This window comes from Danio rerio, chromosome 21 (genome assembly GCF_049306965.1).
Source record: "Danio rerio strain Tuebingen ecotype United States chromosome 21, GRCz12tu, whole genome shotgun sequence".
Taxonomy (NCBI): Eukaryota; Metazoa; Chordata; class Actinopteri; order Cypriniformes; family Danionidae; genus Danio; species Danio rerio.
In genome coordinates this window covers 40,367,332-40,389,557 of record NC_133196.1, presented here as the reverse complement: position 1 = coordinate 40,389,557, position 22,226 = coordinate 40,367,332, and the positions used below count along the sequence as shown (strand labels likewise).

Genomic DNA, 22,226 nt, shown 5'->3' with positions numbered 1-22,226 from the left:
TGCAGTTAAATGAGAAAATGTTTACGATTTTTCATTAACGCACTCATAAACGAGTTAACAGTGTTTTGGGAGTTAACTGTGTTTTTAATACAGTTTTTAAACATCTTGCATTGTAAAAATAAGCCGCTTTTATAGATTCTTAATAAGCATAGTTTATTATTAGGCTATTCATAGGGTATATTTGTAAATACAGCTGATGTAAAAGCATTTTTAATGTTTAAGGTTTATTTAGGCTAGAAAAACATACATTATTCCTTGTAACCGAATGCGTGTGTTTATTTAACTATTAATGTTACACTAATTAAGGTGATTGACTGCTGGCATAACAATGTGGATGATAGACGTTAGTAGCTAGGAAGTCAAAAACTTCTCATTACTTTTTACTGCAGTTAATGCACTTTTGAAAGATACTTTCACTTAGCCAGATTGCTTGCTTTTCCGCTAATACAAGAAAACAACTTGTTGCAACAGATGTTGTCCACACTGGAAATACAACCTGTTTGGTTTACTCCGCAAGCTTAAGGGTTGTGTGCGTGTGAGTCTGTGTCGCGAGCTATGTGTGTGCCTCCGCTGAGTGTGCGCGCACAGCTGAGAACTGTGAAGGCTTTTATACTTGACACTCTCGCAGGAAACAAGAGCATTTCTTATGTGAGATTGCCAACTGTGTAGACGAATATCAAATATCGCAAACTAGAAAAGCTTGGTCAGTTAAATTATGCTACTGTTTTTAATGTTTATTCAGCAATAATTCTCCAGTACCAATAGCAGAACCGGTAACGTCAGAGCTTATCGATACTTCGGTCTTTTACAATTTAGCACCTATACCGATAAAGTACTGAGTTTCGGTACCCATCCCTAGTCACCATGCTGTATCTTGCTGCCGGAAGTGGTGTTAGAGAGGCCAGCAGGGGGCGCTCAACCTGCGGTCTGTGTGGGTCCCACAAAGTAACACCCCAGTATATTAATCAGCACTCTATACTACTCAGTGAGCTCCGGTCTTTCGAATGAGACTATAAACCCAGGTCATGACTCTCTGTGGTCATTAAAAAATCCCAGGATGTTTTTCCGAAAAGGAGTATGGGTTTAACCCCAGAATTCTGGCCAAATTTGCCCACTGGTCCCTGTCCATCATGACCTCCTAACCATCCCCATATCATAATTAATAAATGGAAAGTAAAATGACAAACAAAAACCCTTCATATTCCATGACCTTTAACTACTTATACTATATTCTGTCTATCTATTACAAAAATGTCAAATTCCCTGACTCAATTTCAATGTCTTGAATAAACCTTTTAAATATTCATGATTTTCCAGAAATTCCATGACCCACGTGAACCCTGTTCAACAGAAGAAACCCCCCCCCAAAATAAGTCGAAGATCAGGAAATGATTGTAGCAATGTCAGCATTGGCTGAAACTATCCTTTTAACCGACTACTAACCATTTTACAGAGTGATTTGGCATCCTCTGAGAACTTGCTGGAATATTCCTCCTCCACCTCTTTGACCAGCCGCTCCACTTCCTCCCGTTTGATTTTCTTCTTGCGCTGCTGAAAGGGCGACTGACCCTCGATCATCTCATAGAGGAGACAGCCGAGAGCCCACCAGTCTGGACTGAATGTGTAACGCTCGTTCTTCACCACCTCTGGGGCTGCGCCCACACACACACACACACACACACACACAAACATATGCAGGTTACATCTAACACTCCAGTTGATACCGATATTGTGGAATGGTTCAGTACATACCCATGTATCCCACAGTGCCCACCCGGCCTTTGATTGTCTGACCTTCTGGTACATGCACAGCCAAGCCCAGGTCTGATATACGTATATGACCTGAGGACAAACATCAAATCACAGCAATTAAAAAAAAAACATATAATAAACTTTATATATATAGAAACATAAACAAATTTTTTAATACGCATATTCAAATCGCAGATGTTGGATCTGGCATTTGGATTCATTAATAAGATCCTTTTATTATGACAGTTTCAACATGCTCATGAAAACAAGCTCATAACCATAATTATTTACATTATGTGGATTATTGTAATGATTTAAAACAACAACGTTCTGCTTTACAGTGTTTACAACTCTTAAATGGTCACCCACTTAAGATAATCAGGGCTGCGTCTGTCAGTACCTGGATGGGAGACCAAATGATAGAGTTAGGTTGCTGCCGGTAGTGGTGTTAGTGAGGATAGCAGGGGCCGCGTAACCTGTGGTCTGTGTGGGTCCTAACACCCCAGTATTTTAATGGGGTCTTATCCGTCTTTCATATGAGACTATAAACCGAAGTCATGACTCTCTGTGGTCATTAAAAAATCCCAGGATGTCCTTCGAAAAAGAGTATGGGGGTTTAACCCAAGCATTAACCTTCCGCTCTCTCTCTTGAAGCAAATACCGAAGTAACTGAAACTGCAATTCATCGAAATTCCGCAAGTCCTGGCTCCATAATAGAGCACATTTCTATTGAGACCATTTTTAAAATGGCCAACGTTACAACAGAAACTAGGATGTTTACAGCCAGGTACAAAGAAAGATTTTGGGCCCTATTATACACCCGGCGCAGAGTGGCGCAAGTAGTCTTTTAGTAGTTTAAGCTTGGCGCAAGAGCCTTTTTGAGGCGTTGCGCTACGCTGTTTACATAGCAAATGCATTAGCGCTCATTTTTGCGCCCATAGGCGTTCTGGTCTATAAAGGAAGGCATTCTAAGGAGCACTGCTGGCGCGTTGCTATTTTGAGAAACTATAATAGATTTTTCATTAGACCAAAAGAAACCCGATCTAAACTCCAGCGCAGAGTTGCGCCTCGCTTACATACTGCTTAATACGCACAAGAGAGCAATAGGCAAATATCTTTACATATGAAAAAAATTTAAATATTAAGGATATATATAGGATATAATAAGAATAGATATAGTATATAAATATGAAGGATTAAAATATTACAAAACATATTATTTTCTAGCCTACATAAATATGAAAAATCACTGCTTTTATGTCTTCTTCATCTCGGGAGGCTTTTTCAGTTCATTCATAACAATTTGCTTTTGTATAATGTTATTATTATTAGCAGTATTATTTATTATATCCATATGTATATTTGTTTTATTAAAAACAAGCTTAGATTTGCCCACCTGTCAGGTTTTGGACCATATGGGTCAAAGCATGTGTTTTAGGATATAACTCAGGTTTTTGAGCACATTTTGCCATTATTGTTCATTTATTCGTTTGCTGGAAATTAAAACTGAATTTAGAAATAGTTTTGAAACGAATATTTGCGCTTAACAAACAAAAGTATTTATTTATAGACTAATTGATGTCTGTGCGTAAAATTTTCCCTATCCAAGAGCGAAAGTGATCCATTATCTCTCATTCTCACGCAGTAGATGCTCTGTTTAACTGTTTTCTGTTAAAAAAAACTGTTAACTGTTTGCTTGTGAAATGCTAATTTTTTCCACTTAGACTTACTTTGCGTCCTGTAAATAGTAAATGCGCTCTTGGCGCGACGCAGCTGACTCTTAAAGGTAATGGGAGATGAGACTGTAATTGGTTTATTCTTAAAACACACCTATAACTCATTAAGAAAATAAACTCAACCCTTTTAGACCATGCGCCGAAGCGCAAGGCAGATTTCCCGTCCTTAAATTAGCAAAAACGCGTCCTGACACGCCCTGAAACCATTTGCGCCCTGCATTTTGCGCTCTGCGCATGGACCGTCAAAATAGAGCCCTTCAGTTCACATAGCTAATATATTTTTTTTATTATTCATCCCTTTTCTTTATATTAGGTTGTATTAAGTCTGCATAATTAAGGGCATGGCCACTTGAGTAACCGCTAGGTCTCGCTGGTCACCATCACCTCAGCTGATTCCGCTGAACTCATATACATTGTATTTTTGTTTTGTTTTATGCGGCTTTACACAGTCAGTTGCTTTTAGGAATTATTTCCTACAATTATCAGATGAAATGGCATGCTGTGTGCACTTATTTGTGCTCACAAACCCTTCACGTGGCCTCCATTTCCCAGGTGAGTGAAATTATACACCATCACTATAAATGTATTGGTTTCATTTAAGATCATTTATGATTTATAATTTTTTTCAGACCTGTAAAGCACTCAAATCTGACAGATTGATTAGCTGTGGGCTATAGAAAGTCAAAAAACTTTATTGATATAGTGTACAACCAAGCACACGTGGTCAGAACACAAACAAGTCGCAGGTAATGATGTATTAAGCAGAAAAGCCTGTCGAAGCAAAATGCTAGCAGACGTCTGTAGCTCCGCTTCTTTGCCCTTGTTTGGTATCCCCCGGTTGGTGCAATGAGTAGGCCCACACGGAATTTTTCGCAGATTTTCTGCAGAATTTCGCAGATATCTGCAGATTTTTATCCTATCATTAATTCTGTTTATTTACTTGAGTAAATGTGTAAATCTGAATTTATTCAGTTTTTATTCAGTAATTTATTACTTTTTATTTAATATATTAAGGTCTAAGTTATGATACTCCGGTGGATACTCCCAAAATAATTCCACAGAAATCTGCAGATTTTTACCAAAATTCTGCGCAGAAATAGCAAAAAATGTCCGCAGATTCCGTCTGGCCCTAGCAATGAGGCACGAACAAAATGGCGTCAGTTGGCCACGCCTACTGGTAGCTTCTTTTGGGTTCTTTAGAAACCTATCGGTGACGTCAAGGATACTACGTCCATATCTTTTACAGTCTATGGTATAACCACATGATTCTGGCTAAATTTGCCCACCAGCCTCTGTCCATCATGGCCTTCTAACCATCCACATATCATAATTGGCTTCATCACTCTGTCTCCTCTCCACCAATCAGCTAGTGTGTGGTCTGGCGCAATATGGATGCAATGTTGTCATCCAGGTGGATGCTGCACACTGGTGGTGGATAAGGAGATTTCCCCCCAAAAATGTGTAAAGTGCTTTGAGTGTCAGGAATTATTATTATCATTATCATCATTATTATTATTTATTATTATTATTATTATTATTATTATCATAACATACATTTCTGAATTATGAGCTATAATAAGTGCTTTTTCTTGTTCAATAAAACATTTATTATTAACAATATTTTAAACAATATGTTTTGATGAGTAGGGGGATGAAAAGGATAAATATATAATCATTACTATTTTTTATTTGAATGTCTCTAATTGTTTTTAATTCTTTCATGTTTAGTTGAATTATAATTTATAAGACAATATTTATTTATTCATTAATTAAATTTTTGCCGGGCTGATTTTACGGATTTGATTAACTGATTTGTTGTAATTAGCTGTATTTCCAAGTTTCATCAGTGTGTAAACACTGTAGTTTGTCATGCTACTAATTTATTATATTTTTCATTTATTAACAGGCTTTCTTCAACAAACTGACTCACAAATACAGCTGACAGAATGTGATCAATATAGATGCTGGATTTTATAGCTCAAAAGCAATATTGCAAACTCGACTCCCTCTTGTGGCAAACAAAAGTGCTGCAGTTTAAAATGTGACTGCATCATGCTATTACTTTTCTTTAAGAAATTGGTTTTACTATTATCTAACCAGTCACCATTAAATTAATAAATAAATTAAATTATCCATTACTAACTTTCTCCAAAGTCAAATTTAAGCACCATTTAAGCACATTCCAAGTGTATTTTCAGACATTTCCAGCACTTTAAAGAGTTCAGATACAAAACCACCCACCAGACCTTTTTTTTTTTTTGTAAATGAGTACTTTCTATCAGGCTTCTATATTTAGGTTCAGAAGTTTCATTTTATAGATGAGAAGGTTATTAGCTAGTAAATAAAATAATTTTTTTTTTTTTTTTTTTTCAAAAATGTCACTTTAGGCAATTCTTTAGTTTTTAACAAGGTAGATTTTCTTTGGTGTCAAAACCAGCAAAATCCACTTCTGCTTTTTTTGCAAATTGGGACAAGACAGTGTAATTAGTTGAAAAATCACTAAATATGCAATTATAAAATTATTTTACCATACCTAAAACACATTACAAAAAGCACCTAAATTGAAAACACATAAATCTGTCAAGTAAGTGGCGGTTCATTCCGCTATGGTAACCCCTGATAAACCAGTGACAAAGCAGAAGGAAAATGAATGAATGAAATCTGTAAAGTAAGTGCATTATAAAATAACATTAAAATTGACAATAATAAAATCTTAATCTGTTGTCATTTCTGATTTTTGGGATTGGGCTTTAAAATGTAAACATTGCAAACGGACTCAATCAAAGTAGCATTGCTCCGCAAAACACTTCCGACTGCACAGTGTGTTTTCTTTATTTTATAATGCAGTCGGACAGACTCACGTTTAGAGGCTTTTGCCAACAAACTGTTATTTCTGAATGCGCTGATGCTGCGATTTGGATGATTTAAAGCAAAAATAATTGTTGAACATAGACTACGTGCCTAGAGCATTTACTCAATGTCATTATCTCATTTTTTGGCGGAAGTTGCGTTTAGCGGCTTTTGCATCTGAACTTCTCATATTTACATACTTTAAATTATATCAAATGCCTCTTGTTTTAGTATAGTATTCTTTTAAAAATATATATTTTAAAGTTGTGTTATCCCCAAGCCGAACATTACATTAATGTCATTTACTCTCTTAACACATCTTCAATGTGTTATCCATCATCCTAAGTTTAATTGATTGTAATTTCTTGCATTGTTTACTCAAAGTGAGTTTTTATTTTATGCAAAATCAGAAAGATTGATTTTATTTCATTTAATTAAATCATTCATTATTACCTATTTAGTAAGTAGCACAATTATATTTTCAAGCAGTTTCAAGTTTCACTTTGGCCATAGCCATAATCAGAGACGGATTTAACCAATAAGCAAGATAAGCGGCCGCTTAGGGCTGCAGAAAATCTGAGAGCCCCCAAATAAATACTTAGAAGTATAAAGTATACCTATAACATCATTTTCTATCATATTTTGTATGATGAGTGTCTAAAAAAATAAATGTTTAATGTTTATTACATCTGCGCAGATGCATCCCCCACCCTCAATCATGGAGTAATCCAGCAGTCAAATTAGGTAAAGATTTGATTCATTTTCTTTTCGGCTTAGTCCCTTTATTACTTTAAGGTCACCACAGCGGAATTAACCACCAACTTATCCAGCATATGTTTCACACAGCGGATGCCGTTCCAGCTGCAACCCATCACTGGGAAACACCCATACACACTCATTCACACACGTACACTACAGCAACTTTAGCATACCCAATTCTTAAGATTTAGTTTTAAAAACGAAATAGTTTATATATAATTTCAAGTTGTGAATTCATTTTAAGAAAACAAATCATTTAAAAAGATTTACAAGATGCTTTACGTTGTTATTATTATTTTACATTAAGACAAAATGCAGAAAAGGAGTAATTGAGTGATAAGAAAAAAACTGCTAAATAAATCAACTGAAAATAAATTAAAGCACAAAAGGTGTATTTTAGAACTGTTGGCCCCCATGGGAGGAATTGCTTGGGGCCCCCAAATCCCTAGATCCACCCCTGCCCATAATCGTAGCACTTTTCATACCTTGAAAACACCAAATTCAAGCATTTTCAATGATTTCTGGCACCCTGTAACTTACCATGATCATCCAATAGAATATTTTCCGGTTTCAAATCCCTGTTAAAAGATGAACAAATAGTCACAGTTTGCCACCTGCCACATGATTAACAAGTTATTTTTGTGTTAATACTACTAATTCCCTAACAATCTTCTCACCTGTATACTATCCTCTCCCGATGGAGGTCTTCTAACCCGCAGCAGATCTCAGCAGCATAAAACACGGCTCTCTTCTCATCAAACCCTGCCTCCCCCATGTGGTAGATATGGAACTTCAGGTCTCCTCCGTTCATGAGCGTCAGCACCAAACACAGGGCGTCTTTCGTCTCGTACGCGTATGCTAAACTCACCTGCATTAGAACACAGGAAGGTACATCGCTTGAGTTAGAAAAACAAAAGTTCCCATGTTTTATACAGCCCATGTGGGAAAGGGGTCAAAAAAATGGAGGTAATTTCTGAGAATAAATGCCAAACAAAACAACTCAAAATAGAGTGCTTGAGGTCAGACCTTTGGAAACACAAACTTAAATGGTATGGTTTTAAAAGGGCACTGGACATCATATTTTTTATTTGATTAATTGATTTTTTTTTTTTTTTTTTTTTTGGTTCATGTTGTTTAATTAGATGTTTACATTAGGATTTTGTATGTAAAATCTAAAATGAAAAATTATCATTTGGTGATCACTTTCAAAACCATACTATTTAAGTTTCCACATTCCAAACTCATTTAACTTTTGTCTCTCAATTGAAAGTCTGTTCACCTAAAATTGGTGAAAGATGTAGCACATTTTAAATTTACTCGCTTCATTTGCGCTTCAAACGTGCATCATATTCTGCTCCTGTTGCTGTCATGTTTTTTGGTGCTAAGCCGACGTTTTCAGAGATGAAATTAACAGAACCCACAAAAAAAAAAAAAAAACATGTCTTAATGCAGGGGTCTCAAACTCAAATTGGCAGAGGGGCATTTCAGAGACTGACAAATGATAGGAGGGCCATCTAATGGCCTGTTTCCACTGAGTGGTGCGGTACGGTTTGAAAGAGTGCTGAAAAAGTGTTATGGTACAGTTCGGTACGCCTTTTGACAGTGGAAACGGCCATAAAAGCTTACCAAACCGAACCGTACCATACCACTTTTTCAGCACCCTTTCGAAAGGGTACCAAGCATGAGAAAGGGTACCAAAAGGTGGAGCTAGACGCCCAGCTGAACGCTATTGGTTTACAGAGATACGTCATTCGCTTGCGCAACAAGCAGAATGAAAAAAAAAAAAAAAAAACATGTTTAAAATACACACACAGCCGAGAGATTACAGCAGAATTATATTTACATATAATAACCAGCCATGGTCGATCCGGGCTAAAACAAACCTTGTCGTCATCTTGATGAACAGCCACAAAGCCATGGAGTAGAGCAGAATCTATATCTGAAATAACAAACTTCTTGAGCTGATGATAATAACGTGCGCTTGATAATTGAGGTGCTTTTGAAACCCGATCCTGTCAGAAACTGACAAACGCGAGAGTAAAGCGCGAAAAAAAAAAGAAGCAGGAAAAAAGGAGCATATTATTTCTTCAGCAAACGTGAACAAACTGCCTTGTTTTAATTTTTATCACCTCCTTTTGGACTAATATGAACTGAGAATGATGGAATTACTCCCTAACAGAGGCTACACATGCTGCTGAAGATTACAGACACAGATGAGAGGTTTTCACTGACTGCGGGCTATATTTTGTGTTGTTTTGAACCTAAATAAGGACAAAATGTCTACTGTGTAGTTTTTCTTTAGTCAGTAACATATCGGATACTGTAAGGGTCTGTATGTTTTCATATTTGTTCATTTATTTATTTATTTTATATAATTACAGACGTTACAGTAGGCTGTTTCGCTCTGTCATTGATCTGCAGTTATAATTAAATCCTGTTCATAGAAAAGTTAGTAATAAACATTTATACACAAGTGTATAAAGCATCTGTTTTGTGAGTAGTGCTTTTCATATGTTATGTGAGCGACCCATACAGCTTTGTTGTAAACATTTCCTTGAGCGAGAATGATGCGACTGAAACTTTCTGTCTTAGGGTGCTTTCACACCTGTGAATCGATTCAGTTGTTCCGAAACAGAGATTACAATTGTTACATTGTTGCTCTTTGCTCTTGGAGCGGTTCGCTTTCACACTGCAAGGTTTCTAATTGGACCAAAAGAGCTAAAACAAGTCACGTGCGAGTAAACTCTCCTTACATTGGTCAGAGTGTCAGGGTTTATTTTGTAGAGTCCCGCTAAGCTGTCAGGAGAGGTGGTGGTTTGGTGATGATTGACAAGGTGCACGCGCGCAACGTGTCTGAGGAGAGATGCGGTGGGGAGGGGTGAGAAGGGTGCGCGACGATGCCCATTTGAGGACCGGGAGGGAGACGCGAGATTACCGGGAGATCATCACTCGTTTGCGGGCATCCGGAGACTCTCGAAACTTCCCGCCATACTCATAATTCTCTCTTCATATAGCCGTAAGCCTATTACATATCCATAAAACACTGTGATATAACCGCGCTCGGATCGGATCGCTTTCTCTCTGCAATCGAACCACTCCAGGGTTTGTTTGAATCGAGCCGAGACCACCTCATTCAAGCGATCTCGAAGCGATTACTTAGGCGCGGAACAGAGCGCGATTGCCCTGTTCACATATGCCAAACGAACCGCGCTAACTGGGCAAACGAGATTTGTTCCGAAACAAAAGTGTAGGTGTGAAAGCACCCTTACACCACCCCCACCAAAAGGGTACCCTTGGTTGTGGAAACGTAAGCCTGATAAAGGTGACCCGTACCGACCCGAACCGAACCGTACTGTACCAGTCAATGGAAACGAGCCATTAACATCTGGAAGTGATGCTTATGCTCCATTCACATGGGGCGTCAGCGTCAACGCTTCTCATTCACTTTGAATGGGTGGCGTCAGGTGTTGCTGAACTGCATTGTAAATCCGTCAGCGCCAATTCAATGACATTGCTCGTAGCAGAAGTTAGGAAATTCTCAACTTTTTAAGTGCAAATGGAAGCATCAGACAGTAGCTGATTGCAGACTTATTTCATTCACTGATGCCGCTATGACGATCGCGTCAGCCCTAACTTCAGACATGCCCTTGAACAAGCATTGACGCTGAAGCCCTGTGTTTATGCACGGTTATGATCACCTCAAGTTAAGACCGGGCTGAAGACCGAAAACACAGTATCTGAAGATTTTCAGAAACGTGCAGAAAACTTTGGCCAAGGTGAAGATTTTCTGTGTACAGTGTTCTCGTGGGGATGGCCAGAGTTTTTGCATCATGACATCAGCATGAGCGCCGTTTTCTTTTTTCTGATTGGCCAATTTGGCTGGGTTCACACATAACTCTGAACGATCACACCGTGGGACGGTATCCGCCATTGTTCTCATGTTAGCCTTGACTTGTATGCAGTATACTCGCACAAATACTTAATTCCACATTTGCCATGAACCTAGCATAAAATGCTTTCATCTCCCTCTGTTGGTTCGGTATGCTCTTAACACTGGAACTACCCACTAGAATTACCATAGCGGTCCTTCTTACCGTTTTCATATAAGACGTCATATTTTCACATCATATTTACATTTAGAGATTCTATTGAGGTTTTACAATTAAGCTTTGAATGTCTGTCATGGTATTTAATTTAAGTCATCACCCTAAAAATACAATCTTTTTTATCAATATATAGTTAGGCTACATAAGACCACCCAAGAATGTCTGCATCTCACTTTCATTTTCACTGCACTGAATATGCTGTTTTGAAAGCCTTATCTGAAGTAATGTTTTTGCTAACAGAATGTTATTGTCTTTACAGCAGGAAGTTGCTAGGCAACAGAGGCACAATACAATAGATGGGGATTTGTGTTGTGTGGGGCTTCTATCTTCTAGGTGACTCTAGCTTTGTAGCTAAATGGCTAACATATATTTTATTGAGATAGTAGTTGTGCTTTATGTGCTTTATGAATGTTGAAAAACAACGTGGATTTGTTCGGTGTCGTCTCTAAATCCACTGGATCCTTTTAGAGGTGCACCCAGCTCTGCATTCATCAACTCATACAGAAATTATACTTGGATGATAGAAGGTTCCAGCTGTGCTTCCGACTGAGCCGAGCCCAGTTTAATGAACTGTTGTCCAGTGTTAGCAAGAGGATTTCCCCTTGGAACACCAACAACAGGTGCTACGTCATAATCACTCCTTCAAGAGCAAGCTCCTGTTTAGTTAACGCAGCACGAATGTCCGCTGAAGTTCCAATTTTTTTCAGAAGTTAATTCCTGCAAATCACGTAACTTGCGATGCCTCATTTGCGCAAATCATGCTGCAGGATGTTTATTCACGTCTTTGCATTGACCTAACATGTAAATCACTTGCACGCATATATAAAGTCACGGGGAAAAGTTGCAGACAACTAAGGGCCTACTCACACTATGCCATCCGTACCGTGCCCAGGCCCGTTTCCCGGATCGTTTGAGAAGTGTGAGTGCGCTGAATCGGGCTCAAGCACGGTTCACTTGGCCGGCCCTGGCCCGGTTGGAAGAGGTGTGCCTGAGCGCGGTACACTTGGGCTTTGGCGCGGTACGCTTGTGTGTGAGTGCAAAACGCGCCAAAGCCCGAAACTGAAAGCGATACGTGACTTTTAAGGGGTTGTTTCATATGGATTTATTAATCATTCTTACTGTTCAGTGATCGCAAACTGCCGTAGTTTATTAAAGACGAGAACTCCTCACTGCACGTCAGCTGCGCGCCTTCAGCAGACCTCCTCATTCCTGCAGCACGAGAGCTTAATGATTGTTTATGAGCGCCAAAAGTGGCGGATCTGTCCGGTGAAATATCTGACTGCGTGTCACCGCATCCCTAAGGACTGTTTGGCGAACTATTTGACTGCATATCACTGCGTAACAAACGACTGAAACGATATAACTAGAGAAATCTCCACTGTGCTACTGCGGTGAGAGTGTATGGCAAGCCGTTTTAGCATTTAAACCTTGTTCTGACTATCCATAAATATATTTAAAGATATCTCTAATTATATTTTGACTAGTCATAATTATAATTCGACTAGTCAGATTGGAGATATCTGCAAATATATTATGACTTACTAGTCATATTCCTTCATGACTTCCATTGAAAAATATTTGCAGATATCTCTAAATAAGTTTTGACTAGTCACAATTGTAATAAGAGATATCTCCAAATGAATTTTGACTAGTCAAAAATCCAATTCAAGATATCTACAACTGTAATTCGACTATTAGTATATTAATTAGAGATCTCTTTAAACATATTTGTTAATATCTCTAAATATGACGAATTAAAGATATCTCCAAATGTATTATGACTAGTAAAAACTCAATTAGAGATATCTCTAATTACAATTGTGACTAATCAAAACTCATTTAGAGATATCTGCAAATATTTTTCAATGGAAGTCAATGGAGGAATATGACTAGTCACAATATATTTGCAGATATCTCTAATCTGATTTCGTACTAGTACAATTGTAATTGCAGATATCTCTATTGTCATTCTGAGTAGTGGAATTATAATTATGACTAGTCAAAATATAATTAGAGATATCTCTAAATATATTTATGGAGTCAGAACAAAGATTTAAATGCTAAAAAGGCTTGCCATAGAGAGCGCTTCTCACTGAAAAGAGCAGCAGCGATGACGTAAGCGTGCCGAGGCCCGATATGGTGTGAGCGCGGGCCGTCGGGGGAGACGGGAGGGGGGACAAGCGTGCTTTGGCCCGGTTCGAGGCAACTGTACCTAGTGTGAGTACGGCCTAAGAAACATGAGGTCATTCAGACCGATATGGTAGTCCGAGGTAGAAATAATTGTAACTCTTTAGTGTTTTGTAATTGTTTGTTTTGTAATAAAATAACAGAATGGCACAAACATGAATGTTAGAATGACAAACATATGTTTAGTAAAAGTCAGGAATTATAGATATGTTTTATTTCAACTAATTTACTAAATTGCAAAAATTAAAAAACGTTTAAAATGATCACCATCGTAGTTCTAGTGTTAACATGCACCACAGTGCATTTTTGCGTTTTTATGTGGACATGACCGCAAACATTTCACAGGAAATGAAAACTCAGACCTCTATGAGCTAATCAGTCCAAAAACAGAAGTCAGAATAACAGCAACTTCATATTTTTTGGGAGGAAAAAATGTATATGGTACAACAAAAGATAAAGACGCCCAGATTAGTTAAAACACGCCACTTACAACAAACCGACTGTTGACTTTCTCCAGAATCTGCTTCTCATTTAGAGCCATAGATTCTCCTTTCCTCTTTTTGATGCGTTTCTTTTCCAGCTTTTTGCAGGCGTACATCTTCCCTGTGGCCCGCACCTGACATGCACAGACCTTCAGTGGGAGGGAAAAAAAGAGGCTCATTCATTCTGACTTTGTTAAAGCATCTCAAATACTTTGTGCTTTCAAGAATTTTGAACAGTTAAAGGGATGGGTTTAAAAGAAAAAAAACCCCACAATGAACCAGTTTGTACTAACAAAAAAACAAGAGATATTTCATGCTTTTTCGGAGGATAGAAAGACTGTTATTGCATTAAAGTGACTTTGGAGCAGTTTGACTTTTTATTGATTCTCTTTAATTTGTTAAGATGAATTATCTTGCTCTAAGAGGTTGAATCGTACAATATGAATCATAGTTTACACGACAAAAGAATTAATACAATTTAATAAATGTAAGGAAAAAAAAAGTGTGTTATTTTTTTGACAATTTAGCAAATGTGTCCTTTAAGAAAAATCTAAAAGTTATTAGTGATGTTCTCATTTTTTCCTCATTTATAATTCTAAATACCATAATGGAAAATATCTTTCAGCCTATGATTTAATTTAAAAAATCAAGTCCGTATTACGGGCGACGCAGTGGCGCAGTAGGTAGTGCTGTCGCCTCACAGCAAGAAGGTCGCTGGTTCGAGCCTCGGCTGGGTCAGTTGGCTTTTCTGTGTAAAGTTCGCATGTTCTCCCTGCTTTCACGTGGGTTTCCTCCGGGTGCTCCGGTTTCCCCCACAGTCCAAAAACATGCAGTACAGGTGAATTAGGTAGGCTAAATTGTCCATAGTAAATGAGTGTGAATGAATGTATAGGGATGTTTCCCAGAGAAGGATTGCAACTGGAACGGCATCCGCTGCGTTAAACATTTGCTGGATAAGTCAGCGGTTCATTCCACTGTAGCGATCCCGGATAAATAAAGGGACTAGGCCGAAAAGAAAATAAATGAAGTCTATATTACACATACTATAATGATGACAATAAAGTATAAAACTATAGTAGCATGAAAAGAATAGATTGTTTACTTTTAGAACAGTGATATCCCTCAAGAAGTTTGTATTAAATTAATAATACTACAATAAATGTGTAAAAGCATCCAGTAACTTATGTAATATTTAAACAAAATCTAGCCAATTCATAAATTATTAGAAAAAATGCTTAATTAAATAATAAAATTTGTTGTTATTTAAAATGCAAAGAATAGCTTTATTTCAATTGTACAAAAGTAATAATAATTCTCCATAATTCTTATTTGTTGTCAAAACATTTTTAAAATTACTTGCTGAATGCATTTACAGTTGAAGTTAGAATTATTAGCCCCCCTGAATTATTCACCCTTCTGTTTATTTTTTCCCCAAACTTTTGTTTAACGGAGAGAAGATATTTTTAACACATTTCTAAACATAATAGTTTTAATACCTCATTTCTAATAACTGATTTATTTTATCTTTGCCATGATAACAGTAAATAAGATTTGACTAGGTCTTTTTGCAGACACTTCTATACAGCTTAAAGTGACATTTAAAGGCTTAACTAGGTTAATTCTGTAGACTATTGAAAAAAATATAAAGCTTAAAGGGACTAATAATTTTGACCCTAAAATGTTTTTTAAAAACTTTAAAACTGCTTTTATTTCAAACAAAATAAAACAAATAAGACTTTATCCAGAAGAAAAAATATTATCAGACAAATCTGACCTTGATCTGTTAAACATCATTAGGGAATTATTTAAAAAAAGAAACAAACATTTAAAAGGGGGCTAGTAATTCTGACTTCAACTGTATAAATATCCTAAAACTATAATACTAAACAGCAAATGCATTATAATTTCAAAGAATAGCTTTATATCACAATCGTTTTTTATTGTATTTCTAATTATTTTCGAGGCCAAATCTAAATATTGTAATCCAATCGTAATAGCAATACAATCAACATTTTTTTTTTTAAATATAAAAGACAATATACACAACTACCCTTAACGGCCACTTTATAAGGTACACCTGTCCAATTGCTTGTTAACGCATTTCTAATCACATGGCAGCAACTCAATGCATCTAGGCATGTAGACATGGTCAAGATGATCTGCTGCAGTTCAGAATGGGGAAGAAAGGTGATTTAAGTCACTTTGAACGTGACATGGTTGTTGGTGCCAAACAGGCTGGTCTGAGTATTTCAGAAACTGCTGATCTACTGGGATTGGTCTTGTTGATGCCAGAGGTCAGAGGAGAATGTCCAGACTGGTTCCAGCTGATAGAAAGGCAACAGTAACTCAAATAACTACTCGTTACAATCGAGGTCTGCAGAAGAGCATCTCTAAACGCACAATATGTCCAACCTTGAGGCGGATGGGCTACAGCAGCAGAAGACCACACCAGGTGCCACTTCTGTCAGCTAAGAACAGGAAACTGAGGCTACTATTCACACAGGCTCAACAAAACTGGACAATAGAGGATTGGAAAAACGTTGCCTGGTCTGATGAGTTTCGATTCTGCTGCGATATTTGGATGGCAAGGTCAGAATTTGGCATCACCAACATGAAAGCATCCATTCTGCCTTGTATCAACAGTTCAGGCTGGTGGTGGTGTAATGGTGTGGGGGATATTTTCCTGGCACACTTTGGTCCCATTAGTACCAACTGAGCCTTGTGTCAGAGCTACAGCCTACCTGAGTATTGTTGATGACCATGTCCATCCCTTTATGAAAAAAGTCATAAAGCAGCAGCATCCAGCAGAATGACTCTCCATTACAAAAAGCATAAATAATCTCAGACTGGTTTCTTGAACATGACAATGAGTCCACTGTACTCAAATGGCCCCCACAGTCACCAAATCTCAATCCAATAGAGCACCTTTGGGATGTGGTGCATGATTTGCATCATGAATGTGCAGCTAACAAATCTGCAGCAACTGCGTGAAGTTATCATGTCAACATGGATCAAAACCTCAGAAGAATATTTCCAGTACCTTGTTGAATCTATTCCTCGATGGATTAAGGTAGTTCTAAAGGCAAAAGGGAGTCCAACCCGGTACTAGAAAGGCATACCTAATAAAGTGGCCATAAATATACATTTACACACAAAAAGTCAAAATGACTTGAAAGTGCATCCAATAGAATATTCCACATGAAAGCAGAGAGCAATAAAAAAGTGAATGCGGTTAGTTATCTAGTAGGGACATCTGCCACCAACGTTGACTGGCAGTGTGTGTGTATGCTAGTCTGACAAATTGACCTCTGATAGCGTAATAAAAATAGCATATTAGCCTTATGAACCTTGAAACGGTGACAGATAGGGTTTGATTTATAACTAATAACTAATATATGCTTCTCAAATAAACATTTCAGACTCACCTCGCCAAAGCCTCCCTTTCCCAAAACCCTATACTGACGGAATGTGTTTTTTGTGATCGGCTGTCTGTTGAAGAGAGAGAGAAAAAAAAGAGAGAATAATAAACAAAAGTCTCATTTCATAAGCACGTCCAGTACATGACCTGTTTTTATTTAATTATAGCATACTTTTACACAACAACAACTTCCTTTTGCCTTCACAAGAGACGCACAATGTTAAACGCATGGCTTTAATTGAATTAAAACCTCTTTGTGTGTGTGTTTAGCACTAGCCCTATTAATGTGCACACAAAAGTCATAAGTATTTGCTCCGGCAGATCATATTCTTCTCTTAAAAACGCTCTGATGGGAATGGACCAGGCAGGACATTTTTATGACTTAAAAGTAAATAAATAGCGAGTTCAGAGTTCACATCTGGTTTGTATAAGCTCGGCTTCATAAATAAATCATGGCACCCAAAGGAATAATTAGTCTCTGCTCGGCTTTGAAGAAAAACTTCTTAGCTAAATAGAATTTCTCCTTCATCAAGCTTTCATGAAAACCTATGGAAAAAAATCATAGGTTGTTATATACAGTGCATCCGGAAAGTATTCATAGCGCTTCACTTTTTCCTCTTTTTTTCTTACAGCCTTATTCCAAAATGGATTAATTTCATGTATTTTCTCAAAATTCTACACACAATAACCCATAATGACAATGTTAAAAAATAAAAAATTTTAATTGTCGCAATTTTATTAAAAATAAAAAACCTGAAAAGTAAGTATTCACAGTCTTGGCGCAATACTTTGTTGATGTCAATTACAGCCTCAAGTCTTTTTCAATATGATGCCACAAGCTTGGCACATCTGTCTTTGGAAATTATTGCCCATTCCTCTTTGAAGTACCTCTCAAGCTCTATCAGATTGGATGGGAAACGACGGTGCACCATTTTCAGATCTATCCATGTTCAATAGGATTTGGGTCTGGGCTCTTGTTGGGCCACTCAAGTACATTCACGAGTTGTTGTGAAGCTACTCCTTTGATATTCGGGCGGTGTGCTTTGGGTCATTGTCCTTCTGAAAGATGAACCATCGCCCCAGTCTGAGGTCAAGAGCACTCTGAAGCTGTTATTGTTTAGGATGTCTCTGCACATTGCTGCATTCATCTTTCCCTCTATCTTGACTAGTCTTCCAGTTCCTGCTGCTGAAAAACATCCCCACAGCATGATGCTGCCACCACCATGCTTCACTGTAGGAATGGTATTAGCCTGGTGATGAGCGTTGCCTGGTTTTCTCCAAACATAATGCCTAGCATTCACTCCAAAGAGTTTAATTTCAGTCTCATCAGACCAGAGAATTTTGTTTCTTATGGTCTGAGAGTCCTTCAGATGCCTTTTGGCAAATTCCAGGCGGGGAGGGGCTTCTGTCTGACCACTCTACCATACAGACCTGATTGGTGGATTGCTGCACAGATGGTTGTCCTTCTGTAAGGTTCTCCTCTCTCCACAGAAGAACGCTGGAGATCAGACAGGGTGACCATTGGGTTATTGATCACCTCCCTGACTAAGGCCCTTCTACCACGATCACACAGCTTGGATGGCCGGCCAGCTCTAGGAAGAGTCCGGGTGGTTCCAAACATCTGCCACTTACAGATGATGAAGGCCACTGTGGAACTTTCAGAGCAGCAGAAATGTTTCTGTAACTTTCCCCAGGCTTGTGGCTCGAGACAATCCTGTCTCTGAGATCTACAGACAATTCCTTTGTATTCATACTTGGTTTGTGCTTTGGCATGCACTGTCAACCCTGGGACCTTATATAGACAGGTGTATGCCTTTTCAAATCATGTCCAATCAACTGAATTGACCACAGGTGAACTCCAATTAAGCTGCTGAAACATCTCAAGAATGATCAGTGGAAACAGAATGTACCTGAGCTCAATTTAAAGCTTCACGGCAAAGACTGAAAATACTGATGTACATGTGATTTTTCAGGTTTTTATTTTTAATAAATTTGCAACAATTTCAAAAAAAAAAATTTCACCTTGTCATTATGGGGTATTGTGTGTAGAATTTTGAAGAAATAAATGAATTCAATTCACTTTGGACTAAGGTTGTAACACAAAAAAATGTGGAAAAGGTGAAGCGCTGTCAATACTTTGCGGATGCACTGTAAATTATTAAATATTAAAAAAAGTTTTAATTTTTTTCCCCTAATATTTCCCGGATTTAAGTAACTTGCAAATTTGTTGAAAACACAGAACATTCGGTTCTGATATGTAAAAAGATTCCAGTTCATATGTGTCCTCTGTTTGTAAACTCGTAAACGAACAATTGTGATTGTTCATGAGATCGGCCAGATTGGCGAGTACCGATCAAGTTATGAAATGTGATTATTGGCAGATACCAATCTTTGGCCGATCAATCGGAGCATCCCTAATAATTTTGGCTACTGTCCTTTACCAATGTGTACTCTGACTTCAGACTCAGACTGTTAGAAATGGTTATTCTGACGTTATGTTGCCTGCATTCAGGCTGTGTTGCAGCACAAGAACACACATATTAAAATATCACCATTAAAATCTATCATTTTTGCATTTTCCTCTCTTAATTTTACTCAAATTAGTTGTATTTATTGTACATTTACATATTTTTGTTATCTGCAGACATCCAAGATCGGAGAGTAAGATGATTTCAATTCTCTGTATGTCTGTAGATGTGACAGAATTATCAATAAAGCTGACTTTGAAGAAGATCCTTGTAGTATATCAGGGCCTTAAGTGTAAAATGCGTGTGCTGTATTTACCTCTCAAGCCATTTCCACTGTAAGAAGCGACTGTAGTACATACTATCGAGGTAGTCTGCGAAGGGGGCCACACTCAGGTAGTCATGGATCAATCTGTAAGTAACATGAAAGAGAATGAAAAGACAGCACAGTGAACACTATTACAGGGTACATTCCTAAAGGTTTAAAAAAAACACTGAACACACAATCTACACTGCATAAAGTCCCAAAGGCATTTCATGTTGGTGATGCCAAGGCATTTGACAAAAGTGATTTGACTTGACTCAATTTACCCAGAAGTGCAGCTGTAGTACATCATTTTAAAAAAATAACAGTGCCAATAGCAGTTTCTTAAAGCTGAAACTAATAGAAAAAAATGAAATGGCAGCCCAGGGTCCTGATCTAAACCTGACTGAAAATGTCTGGAAGATTATTGTAAAAATTGTTAGATTTAATGATTTGCTGTGAGAGGCCAGTCATGTTCTGAGAGAGACTAGTAATTTCCTGAGAGAGAATAGTGATGTCCTGTGAGAGGCAAGTGGTGTCCTGTGACAGACAAGTGGTGTCCTGTTAGAGGCTAGTGATGTCCTGTTAGAGGCTAGTGATGTCCTGTTAGAGGCTAGTGATGTCCTGTTAGAGGCTAGTGATGTCCTGTTACAGGATAGTGATGTCCTGTGAGAGACTAGTGATGTCCTGTTAGAGGCTAGTGATGCCTGTGAGAGACAAGTGATGTCCTGAGAGAGAATAGTGATGTCCTGTTAGAGGCTAGTGATGTCCTGTTGGAGGCTAGTGATGTCCTGTTGGAGGCTAGTGATGTCCTGTGAGAGGCTAATGATGTCCTGTTGGAGGCTAGTTATGTCCTGTGAGAGGCTAATGATGTCCTGTTGGAGGCTAGTTATGTCCAGTAAGAGGCTAGTGATGTCCAGTAAGAGGCTAGTGATGCCCTGTTAGAGGCTAGTGATGTCCTGTGAGAGAATAGTGATGTCCTGTTAGAGGTTAGTGATGTCCTGTGAAAGACTAGTGATGTCCTGTTAGAGGCTAGTGATGTCCTGTTAGAGGCTAGTGATGCCTGTGAGAGACAAGTGATGTCCTGTGAGAGGCTAGTGATGTCCTGTTAGAGGCTAGTGATGTCCTGTGAGAGAATAGTGATGTCCTGTGAGAGAATAGTGATGTCCTGTTAGAGGCTAGTGATGCCTGTGAGAGACAAGTGATGTCCTGTGAGAGGCTAGTGATGTCCTGTTAGAGGCTAGTGATGTCCTGTTAGAGGCTAGTGATGTCCTGTTAGAGGCTAGTGATGTCCTGTGAGAGGCTAGCGATGTCCTGTGAGAGAATAGTGATGTCCTGTTAGAGGCTAGTGATGTCCTGTTAGAGGCTAGTGATGTCCTGTGACAGAATAGTGATGTCCTGTTAGAAGCTAGTGATGCCCTGTTAGAGGCTAGTGATGTCCTGTTAGAGGCTAATGATGTCCTGTTAGAGGCTAGTGATGTCCTGTTAGAGGCTAGTGATGTCCTGTTAGAGGCTAGTGATGTCCTGTTAGAGGCTAGTGATGTCCTGTTAGATTCTAGTGATGTCCTGTTAGAGGCTAGTGATGTCCTGTTAGAGGCTAGTGATGTCCTGTGAGAGAATAGTGATGTCCTGTTAGAGGCTAGTGATGTCCTGTGAGAGAATAGTGATGTCCTGTTAGAGGCTAATGATGTCCTGTTAGAGGCTAGTGATGTCCTGTTAGAGGCTAGTGATGTCCTGTTAGAGGCTAGTGATGTCCTGTTAGAGGCTAGTGATGTCCTGTTAGAGGCTAGTGATGTCCTGTGAGAGGCTAGCGATGTCCTGTGAGAGAATAGTGATGTCCTGTTAGAGGCTAGTGATGTCCTGTTAGAGGCTAGTGATGTCCTGTGACAGAATAGTGATGTCCTGTTAGAAGCTAGTGATGCCCTGTTAGAGGCTAGTGATGTCCTGTTAGAGGCTAATGATGTCCTGTTAGAGGCTAGTGATGTCCTGTTAGAGGCTAGTGATGTCCTGTTAGAGGCTAGTGATGTCCTGTTAGAGGCTAGTGATGTCCTGTTAGATTCTAGTGATGTCCTGTTAGAGGCTAGTGATGTCCTGTTAGAGGCTAGTGATGTCCTGTGAGAGAATAGTGATGTCCTGTTAGAGGCTAGTGATGTCCTGTTAGAGGCTA

General features: G+C 38.4%; 1 protein-coding gene across 2 annotated transcripts in view; it reads right to left on the bottom strand.

Annotated features, from left to right (window-relative positions):
• Window positions 1–22,226, bottom strand: part of grk6 (G protein-coupled receptor kinase 6) — a 107,618-nt gene that overhangs the window by 15,283 nt on the left and 70,109 nt on the right. For both annotated transcript variants that reach the window (XM_073935457.1, XM_684691.10), the window contains exons 6-12: window positions 20,075–20,167; window positions 17,298–17,361; window positions 13,881–14,021; window positions 7,775–7,965; window positions 7,638–7,675; window positions 1,753–1,842; window positions 1,444–1,652 (exon numbers count right to left, since the gene is read on the bottom strand). In XM_073935457.1, the coding sequence (XP_073791558.1) occupies window positions 1,444–1,652; window positions 1,753–1,842; window positions 7,638–7,675; window positions 7,775–7,965; window positions 13,881–14,021; window positions 17,298–17,361; window positions 20,075–20,167 (826 nt within the window). The remainder of the gene's footprint in view (window positions 1–1,443; window positions 1,653–1,752; window positions 1,843–7,637; window positions 7,676–7,774; window positions 7,966–13,880; window positions 14,022–17,297; window positions 17,362–20,074; window positions 20,168–22,226) is intronic.